At 29.0% G+C, this 10,711-nt stretch overlaps 1 protein-coding gene across 5 annotated transcripts; it reads left to right on the top strand.

Annotated features, from left to right (window-relative positions):
* Positions 1-377: 377 nt before the first annotated feature.
* LOC110813844 (basic helix-loop-helix (bHLH) DNA-binding family protein) lies at positions 378-4,316 on the top strand. 5 transcript variants are annotated; one of them, XM_088208266.1, is made up of 9 exons: positions 380-587; positions 830-1,096; positions 1,332-1,454; positions 1,598-1,706; positions 1,841-1,855; positions 2,021-2,083; positions 2,184-2,825; positions 2,914-3,303; positions 4,166-4,316. In XM_088208266.1, the coding sequence occupies exons 2-9, from the start codon at positions 984-986 to the stop codon at positions 4,229-4,231; spliced, it is 1,521 nt and encodes a 506-aa protein (XP_088064392.1). In that variant the 5' UTR covers positions 380-587; positions 830-983; the 3' UTR covers positions 4,232-4,316. The 5 variants fall into 5 exon arrangements, with proteins under 5 accessions (XP_088064393.1, XP_088064395.1, XP_088064394.1 ...); XM_088208265.1 differs by having other exon boundaries at positions 380-725; XM_088208267.1 differs by having other exon boundaries at positions 378-1,096; positions 1,601-1,706.
* Positions 4,317-10,711: the final 6,395 nt, after the last annotated feature.

The following is a 10,711-nucleotide window of genomic DNA, read 5'->3' as shown; positions in this document are numbered from 1 at the left end:
GTACATATCTATGTTTAAAAATGGATTTTGAGTTTTGGGGCTCAATATACAAACAATTTTTTTTTCAAGGAAAGAATCCACCAACAATTAATTTAGAGACCCTTGCCATATATTATTGGTATTTGATAAATAATAAATTGACAATAAAGAAAATGATTAAATTAATTATGAAGAAATTGATATAATTTACGCTAAAAATAAATAGAAAATAAAGAAAATATGAAAAAGACACCTTGCCTTCCTCCTTGACCCTTTTCAAAACCACCGCGAGGGATGACTTTGACCATTACTTTTCTCACCTTCCCCTTTGGTCTCTGTTTGGCTGCTTCCTTTTTCTATCTTTTCTCTTTTCCCTTTGCCAATTGCCCTTTGTTTTTTTTTTCTGGACCAGTTGTATTTTTCTTTCTTAAATTCTTTCCCACTTTTCATACTTTTCCAAGTTCCCATTCAACAGAGAATTCTCTTCACAGCTCATCATACTTGCCCCAGTACATAGCACCAGTTGTCTCTCCTCTCTCTGTCAATTTTCTACCTCTGGGAGTACTGGTCTTTCTGTTCTTCCTTTGATTTTCTCATAATTAATATTGGTATTGTCTCATACTCTTCCATCACCTCTCAAAACCCTAAACCTAATCATCTTAATTTCCCATGGCTGAACTTGAATATTGTCTTTTAAACTATCCTCAACTTTCAGCTCCTTCTTCTGTAAATATCAAGATCTAGCTGTAAACCCTAAAGCATAAATCTTGGTTTATTTGCTTGCAACTTTCTCACTTGACTATTTCTTAATTACTAACTTTTTTCTCTCTATCAAACTTTTCCTATGAAGAATAATCCATTAAAGGAGGAAAAGGGGAGAGGCATAATCAAATGACATAAATAACAAAGAGGGTAGCAGTAGTACTGTAGAGATCCAGAAAGAACGAATAAAGGGTCTCTCGTACTGCTTGCTTATAAGCTTCTGCAACTTGATCATCCACCTCATGGACGACACCTTCCTCCTCGATGAACTGACTCGTCGCCATTTTTTCCGGACGCTTATGAATTCCTTTGGCTGTACTTACTTCTGCTTATGGTCATACGTTCCCCGGACGAAGTACGTACTCTACTCTCTACTACAAATCTCTCATGCACACATGCATTTCAGTTTATATATGTTTTCACTAACCACTTTTTAGCTGAATCTTGGTAGGTTCCTTCCTGAGTTAGATTATCCTCCAATTATGTTATGATAGATTTTGCTCAAAAGAAATTTATATATGTTTTGTTGTTATATATAAATGCATGAACCGGGTTCCTTATAATTTATGTTTATGATTGTTAATCAACAGCTGTTTGATCCCCTTGGATGGATATTTCAATGAAGAAAATGAGCAGGCCAGTACTTCTTCTGGGAGTTTAGCTCGGAATCTTTTCAGTGAATATCGGCAATCCATAATCAATCTTGAGAACGAGTATGCATGTGATTTTTCAATTTTTTTTTTTCTTTTTACCAAGTTTAATTTATTAGTTGTAGCAAATCTACCACAATTTATTGATCCTTGGTGCATATGGTAATTGCCCACATTCTTATGTGTGTGTGTGTGTGTGTGTATAGCAGCCATGTACCAGGGCTGGCTTTCAGGAACAATCATCCGTTCATTGAGCTGAGAGGAGCGGAAATAAAAAGACGGGCACAAAGTGGGACGCAGCGGCAATTTTACCAGGTAATAATTAATTAAGTTAATATTGCAATTCGTTTAATTATATAATTATCATGAAGTAATTTGTGTTTGTTTATATAGACTGTTAATATATGCATGGCTAACTAAATAATATTGTCTTCTTCTTTTTGCTATAGGAAGCGAGGATTCAGGTATGTTTCATCAGTTTATATGTTAAATATTGATATGGAAATTAATTGTCAATCACAGTATAAATATATATGTATATATATATATATAAATGGTTAAACCCATATGTCACAAGTACTGATCATTAATTAAATGGTGGTTGTTTTTGTCAACTTTTATAATCACAGACAGCAATTTTCATGGGGTGCAAGAATGGGGAGATTGAGTTAGGCATATCAAACATTATACAAGTAAGAAATATATCTCCAGAACATATACATATATATATATATGTCTTTGTTGAACTGTTGTAATTTAATTAATCAACATCCGTTTGTTATTGGGATGTAGATTAACATGGAAATGGGAATGAGAGAATTATTCCCAGATGACTTTTTGCGGCAATTTCCACTGGGAGAGTTTCCTCATCCAACAAGTCAGGAACAGAAGTCATCTTCTTCTTCAACCTTGAGATCACTGGATAGTCCATCAGAGTACTCTCCATTTACCTTCAACATCCAAAGACCATCACTTGATATTCCTCCATTGCAGGCATTAACAACAACAACCATGGAAACGCTGTCTCGAATCCCAAACATTCACTTACCAAACCGAGAGAATGAAGAAGATGCCATAACAAGAGCTATTCTAGCCGTCTTAACCTCTCCTTGTTCTTCTACTTCTTCCTCAACGCAACAGAACCAGAATTTGCCTTACCATAAACATGGATTATTAAACCGCAAAACCGGTGCTTTCAAGAGATATAATACATCCCCAAAATCTCAAATGATTGGTGCCAGTTCACGTAGACCAAGCATGATTAAACGAGCAATCTCTTATTATCAAAGGTTAAATATTTTGGCACGTGAACATATTCTAGCAAACCGACCCACTACAACTCAGCTTCACCATATGATATCAGAGAGGAAAAGAAGAGAGAAGCTCAATGAAAGCTTTCAGGCATTAAGATCGCTTCTTCCTACAGGAACCAAGGTATAATCATTACCATAGTCAAATATTTAAACATATTTTGTACTAAATAACTTAACATATATAGATATATGTATGTATATATGTACAGAAAGACAAAGCATCGGTGCTTAGCAGCACGAGGGAGCATATAACGAGTTTAAAAGGTGAAATAGCGGAGCTTATGAAGAAAAACCAGGAATTAGAGGCACAGCTATTGCATGGGAAAGAAAGTAAAGGTGACCATGAAGATGATATTGAAGGAAATGTAAGTGAAAGGGTTAATGTTAGAGTGGTAAATGCTTCTGAATCAACTTCACAAGATAGGGTTATGGAGTTGAGAGTGATTGTGAGAGGAGAATGTGGTATTGATGAAGTGGTGATAAGCTTATTGGAATTCTTGAAGCAACTTAACAATGTGAGCTTAATTTCCATGGAAGCCAGAACCTTGGTTGCAGAACAAACTTCTTTTGCCCATGCCAACTTCACCCTCAAAATTGAGGTATGCAAATTAACCCTCGCTTATATTTTTTAATTATGATTATTATTATGTATATTTTTTAATTGTTATTATTATCATACGCTTCGATCCATTAACACGCAAGTTTAAAAATTTCTTAACTATGATTGGTTTATTTTTAAATTTTATTGAAAAAATTATGAAACCATAATTTTAAATAAACCAACCATGATTAGGATGAAGTTTTTACCAGTTACGTAGAGCACCTTATAATTTTTCAAGAGTTGTTGTATAATTTTTAGTTACTTAAATATTCAATTCGTATGTCTTTAGATTTTGTAATTTAGATCTGAAAAATTAAATATAATTAACATGTAGATTTTAATTATACAAATCATAATTACGTATAGTCCTTAACTAATAGGTTTTTGTTCATTGGTCATTTTTGCATTCTGTCATACTAGAGACATGCAAATTTTATATATTACATTTTATTAAATATATATACTACTCAAATTCTTTATATTTGTATTTTTTTTTCACTTTTTATTATTAAAATAAATGTGTTAATTATAAAACAAAATAAGTAAAGAAAAAATCTCAGTGTCAATAATCTCTAGTAGGCAAAACACTTGGGATGAAATTAATAAGTGATATAATTTTGGTGACATAACATATTGTGTGTGTATATATATATCCATGTGTTATGTTTGTATATTTACATATTATATTATATATATTAAGATCCGGTATATATGTTTTTCTATTATTTTATATGTTATGGGCCATCAGAGACCTAATTTATATATCAAAATAATATAATTATTATATTTTATACAAAAAAAAAAAAAAAAAAGGTAAAAAGCAGTCGTCAACTAATTATATTTTATATGTTTGGGTGTAGGGTGAATGGGACGAGGCTGTCTTCCAGGAAGCAGTGAGAAGAGTTGTTGCTGATCTCCCACACTAATCTTAACATTTCTTTAAACATGTATGACATTTCTTAAACATAATATATTATTATTATTAATTAACATTAATACATTAAAATGTTTTAGTAAGTTAGATTTTAGTTTAAATACATATATTATTTTCGTTATATGTATATAATGCACACAATTATATAAAATAAAAAGTAAAATAAAAAAATATATAAAATTTAACGTGTTCGATAAATATACATAAATTTATGATTATGAATAAAAAAATTATTATTATAAAAAATAAAAAATATATTACTAATAGAATTATAAATTTTTATGTAAATAAAATAATAAAATTATTTTTTAAATAATATAAAATATTTTTAGAATCAAACCATATCAAGATATATAAAAATTAAATATGAGGTATTATAGATTTTATGTCGTCGTCCAAATTGACTGCAATTTTGGAGAAAAAACAAAAGAAAAGGAGACTGCGAAAGCGAAGGTGGCTCCAACAAATACTGACGGATTCATTCAAAGGGAAAGGTGAGTTCAACGTCAAAAATTTACTTTTCAAAATCATTAAATCAACGTAGCTTTTTCAAGATTCTTTTTAAAAAAATAATATTATATTATATTATATTATGTAGTATGTATAAGACCCTTATGTTGTTTTCATTAAAACATCTGGCTTCAGGCCACATAATGAAGGGTTCGAAAATAGAGACTTGGTGATAGAAATAAAAAAAAAAAAAAAAAAAAAGGACTTTATTAGAGACGGCGAAATTGACTCATATTTTCTCACTCATTGAAGGGGATAATAATTATATGAACTTCTTTTGTGACTTAATAATCGAGTTAATTCTCCAAAATTAATATATATATATATATATATGTATGTATGTATATATACACACATAATCCTAAAGAACATTGAAAGTGTCCATTTGTAGCAATTTGATTATTTACAAGAGCATTAATTGCTCCATTGACTGTATAAAAAAAAAAAAGATTAATGTAAAACCCATTAAATTTGGTCCAAAGGATTTACAGCCCAATTCAAATAATCTTATAATTATGTTTACGTGGTATTAGCAAACATATCCAAAGAGATAAATAAAATCATCAATTTTATTGACCAAGTTGAAAAGAGAGCAATTAGTAAATATTATACCTGTCAACTTTTCTTGGGAAAATAAAGCATAATACTGCTTTTTACATGTATATATCCCATGAATCTTGATGTACATATCAACCCAACTCCTACTTAGTTTGTTCAAAAAATGATAAATTATTAAATTATTTTATAAATTTGATATCTATTACGATTTAATTTCTAATATTTTTTATTTATTTCAAATATTTAATTTTTTTTCATTTTCATCCGCTTGAATCTCTAAAGAAGCTTTAGAGGGGCCCAATATTTCTTTTGTTTAGCAGCACCATCTCTGTTCATGGTCAACCTACTCTCTTTAAATGTCTTTTACCCTATCTAATTAAATTAATCATTTTCCATCTCAAAAAAATTACTTATCCTAAAAACTAGGTTATAAGTTGTTAATTAAATCACTAGTAATGGTTGAATTAGCAATTTGTAACTTAATTTAATTTAAACATTAGAATTTAGAAACTTGATTCGTATTGAATCTAATCACATCATAGAATAATCAAAAGTTGGATTGAAGAGGAAAATGTTAAGATTTTATTACGTATGTAAGAGTTATTAATTATGAGTTAGTAATGGTTTAATTTAACAGTTATGAAGTAGTGGTATCTTAATCATAGAGAAGTGGTATTTTAATTATTGAGTATTGATTCTCTTAATGGATTAGTGGTCATTTATTTTTGTAATATTTGTTTATTTTTATTTTATTTATTGATTTTATAAATAAAAATCACTTGAGTTCAGCTCCATTCTTCTATACATACAACTTGTATTACTCTATTTATATATATGATATCAGATGTAGGAAAAGAAAAAAACATTATTTTTTTTTGTTTTGCAGCACTAGTAGACATTCTTGGCGTTGGAGAATAGTTATGTGCAACCTGTAATCCCTCATTTTAATGGTCATTATTATCATTGGATTATGTCTATCAAAAAATTTCTCCAATCCAAAGAATATTGGAGTGTCGTAAAAACAGAAGTGCCTGAACTAGCCCCTAGAGTGATGTTTGATGGAAGCTCAACAAAATAAAATAGAAGAACAAAAATTGAAGGATCTTAAGGCAAAGAATTATCTATTTCAAGCACTTGACCTTGTCATTTTGGAGGAAAAAAAAAGTGATCGTGTCATTTTAGAGTGAAAAGAATTATTTGTTTCAAGCAATTGATCGTGCGATTGATCGTGCAAGTTTTTATTAATAAGCCCCCTGTTATGTGAAAAAAGAAGTGAAAAAAAAGTGTACAAATTGAATAAGGCTTTATATGGGCTGAAACAAGCACCCCGAGCTTGATACAATCGTATAAATTCTTCTTTTGTTAATGTATGCTTTCAAAAATATCTATATGTATACACTCTCTTTATTAAACTTTATGATGTAAAGAAAAATATGATTGATTATTCATATGTAGGTAACTTAATTATTATAGGAAATGATCCAATAATGTTTGAAGATTTTAAAAGATTTATGATAGCAGAATTTGAGATGATTACTCTAGGAATGATGCATTATTTTCTTAGTATTAAAGTAATGCAGTCAATAGCTAGTATTTTCATCACCCAGAAGAAGTATGCTTTAGAGATTTTAGGTACATATCAAATGTTAGATTGTAATTCAGTTGGAACTCTAATTGAACTGTGTCTGAAGTTCACAAGGAACTCTGAATGAAAGAAAAATTAATAGTACATTCTACAAGTAAATTGGTGGAAATTTGATGTAGTTAGTAGTGATTTAATTTAACAGTTACGAAGTAGTGGAATAATGGTGACGTAGTTATAGAGTAGTAGTGTTTTAATCATTGAGTGGTAATATTTTAATTTCAGCAATTATAAGCTAGTGAATTAGTGATTCTCTTAATGGATTAGTAATTATTTATTTTTTGTACTGTTTGTTTATTCTTTTCTTATTTAAGCCGATTGATTTTATAAATAAAAATTACATGAATTTAGTTCAATTCTTCTATATATACAACTTGTATTACTCTATTTTTATAGAGAATTGATGAAATCGGTTTAGAGAATAGATTATCTCTCTTAAGGGCAATTGAGTTCTAGAAAAGTTTTAAAAGTTATTGACCTCTTAATTATCTTTTTTTGTGTTCTTCTTTATCCTAATATGATATCAATTATTCCTTAAGAGCCGATAAATAGAGTATAAGCTCTCATTTGATTGTACACTTGAAAATTATAAAAATAATCACTCTATAGCTTCAAGAAATATCTTTAAAACTAGGACTAAAATCTTATGATTATATGTGTAGTATTAAAGAGAATTTATTTTAGATATTCTTCTTACAAAATGGAACAAAGTTCAATTTTTTATGACCTTTCAAGCAAGGTTGAAAAAAAAATGATGGTTTATTTTTCTCTAACTATTGCCCAAAATCCCAAAGTTAAAAGTGACTAAAAGCTAAATGAAGATTTAACACCCTATAGGGGATTTTCTTCTAGGGTTTCGACCATAACCTAAATGGAAACTTGTTTCAAATTTATGTTCAATACATGGGTTAGAAAAGGCATGATCATATTAGCTCGACGTGTTTAGGTTTTAATAGAAATTTAAAATCTATTCAAATTTCATTGGATCAAATAACATATATGATAATCCAATTAATTAACTATTAATTAGATGAAACTTTTAAATTATGTTACGTCCACCATATGATGCTAGACCTATAAAGGCTCAAATAGTATTTGATGCTAATTTGCTACCATGCACCATACTTGATAGTACATAATGTTACACACTTAATAGTATGTCGACCTCCATACTAGTAGCTAAATATTGTGTTTACCGGAAAATGCATGGCCTACATGTCTTAGAGTTAAATTATATTTGTAACAGTGACAACCGAATTAGGACAGTTGTTCCAATCATCCTCTATAAATAATCTCTTGTTTTTTTTTTTCTTAATTTTAAAATAACTTAATCTCAAAGTTTTTTTTAAAAAAAAATCTTTAAAAATAAATTATAGACGTAATTCTAGATACATCTAAAACTTCAAATCAACCTTTTCTTATTATTAGATCACTAACTATCAATATTATATTATGTTAAAGTATAGAGTTTTTAATTGAAACTAAAATATACACACACAAGATGCAACAATATTAAAAATAAAAGTCGTCTATAATATTACTGCACTGAATATAATAATATAATACATGCCAATAACCAATCTAAGCACTGACCACTATATCTCAAATATTCAAGTTTTGACTAGTTTTGTTAGTCCTTCAACAAAAGTTGTGAATATTCAATTCCTTTTATTATGCTGTCAACTATATATGGAGTTTTTTTAACTTGTGGTTATATGTACATGTTTGTATATTACTAGTTGCTGTTGTTGGTTGGGTTGTTAAATATAATTGTTTATCCTCCATAGACAAACAAATTACGCCTATAGAAATTGCAAATCAGAAGAAACTAAAGTTATAGTACTTTTCTCTTTCGTGTTTACTGGGCCTTTCCCAACATTTTTATTATTAGGTACATCTTAACATGTGGGGTAGATTTAGAAAATGAATGGTGTAATACTTACATTATTAATAAATACATTTTAGCATGACAATCTAAAATTTAAAATTTTTATATTTTACTTAAATACTATTAATTTTAAACGTTATTAAAGTATAAAATTTATTACATTGTAAATATATATTATAGGTTGGTGCCGTTTATTCATAATATTTAATTTAATAGATATAAAATTTTGTTTATTAATGTATAAATAGAACTACGACAACTTAATCGAATTTTATTCTAACGAATTATTACGACTCTAGCATAAGAAATATTTTGTAACGATTAGATATTTTTTTAATTTAGATTGCAATACTAAATAAAACTAACGATCTTAACTTTACAGGTATAAAAAAAAAAGCACGTGCTTTGAATTCTGAGAAAAATATTAGGTTTCTTCTCTAATTCCCCGAATCAAAAGTTTTGAATCTTGATATTTTCAAAAATCATCTTAAATAAAATTTCTGTTTCCCTTTTTTCGTCATATTATGCATGTATCTATATTCTATACTCGCATATATAAGTTTATATATTTAGCTTCATTGATTCAGAGGTTACATCAGAATCATGTTTAAGATTCACTGACATTTACATTACAAAATGCATATAAATATCAAATTTGAATGTTTTACATATATTCATAATGTTGTAGCTTCATTTACAAAGTCCTTTATGATCTGCCAATTATCCCTTAATTAAATAGTCTATACTTTCATTTTGATTTTACTTAAAAGTGTTTGTGTAACTAAAATAAAAATATACAAATAATAATAATAATAATTTATGGAATACCATTTATTATTATTATTATTATTATTATTATTATTATTATTACTATTACTATTATTGTTATTATTATACTTATTTCATTTGTATTTTAACGAAGATGAAATAAAAAAGGGGATAGAGAAAATAAATAGGGAATGAAGAAGGAAAAAGAAAGAAAAAGGAAAAAAGATGAGGAAAATGGAGGAAAAACAAAAAATAAAAGGCATATTAACTAAACGGGATTTTGTTTAAAAAGAGGTTGGCCCACTGAAAGAAAAATCTAATTTTTGTTAAAACAAAAAATTCCTTCATCATTTAAAACCCAACTGATTAAAACTCCAAAGAAGAAAGAGGAGTCAACCAAGCCCATTGGGAAGAATTTAAAGAACCCTGGTTTTCACCTTTTCTACTCAAACAGAGTGTGTGTGTGGAGCTACTGAAGAATTAAGATTTTCGCGCTTCAAGGACTCTCCAGAAGCGTCTTCATAAGTTGCTATAAAATACACGCTTACGACAGAAAAGAAATTGATACAAGCGCAAGAATTTGGAAGAATGACTTAGAAAAGAGACATGAAGGAGAAAAAGGGGTAGAGAAGCCGTTAGTGAAGAGAGACAACAGAAAACACGAGGGAGATACAAGTAAGAGGAGTCGAGGTATTTTTATTAGAGGTGGGAAGAAGGAGGTCTGGACCCGAAGGAAAGAGGAGGGGGAAGAGCAGAAAATAAAGAAGGGAAGCTCAAAAAAGAAGAAGAAGAAGAAAACAAGATGGACTTTTGGGAGAAAAGGGAAAAAAGAGAGGAAAAACTAAGAGCGGAAACTAAAGAAGGGGGGGATGTTTCTACTTCTTAGGATATTTCTTCTCGATACATGGGATGGCTAGAGAGAGGGAAGGGTGTTTTTCTTGGAACTAAAGAAGGGAAGAAAAATAACAATAAAGTACATAGAGAAAGGAAAAATATTATATGTGTTGTTTTATCTAGATTTTAAAATATTATCGATATTGTTTTATCTAGATTTTCAACTAAGAGGTACTCCTCCACAGTACCACCCAACACTACTACAGTATGAT

The sequence above is a fragment of the Carica papaya genome, chromosome 7 (genome assembly GCF_054855325.1).
Source record: "Carica papaya isolate Zhongbai chromosome 7, ASM5485532v1, whole genome shotgun sequence".
Lineage (NCBI taxonomy): Eukaryota > Viridiplantae > Streptophyta > Magnoliopsida > Brassicales > Caricaceae > Carica > Carica papaya.
Note: the sequence above shows the minus strand (reverse complement) of the source record. Positions and strands in the feature narration are given on the sequence as shown.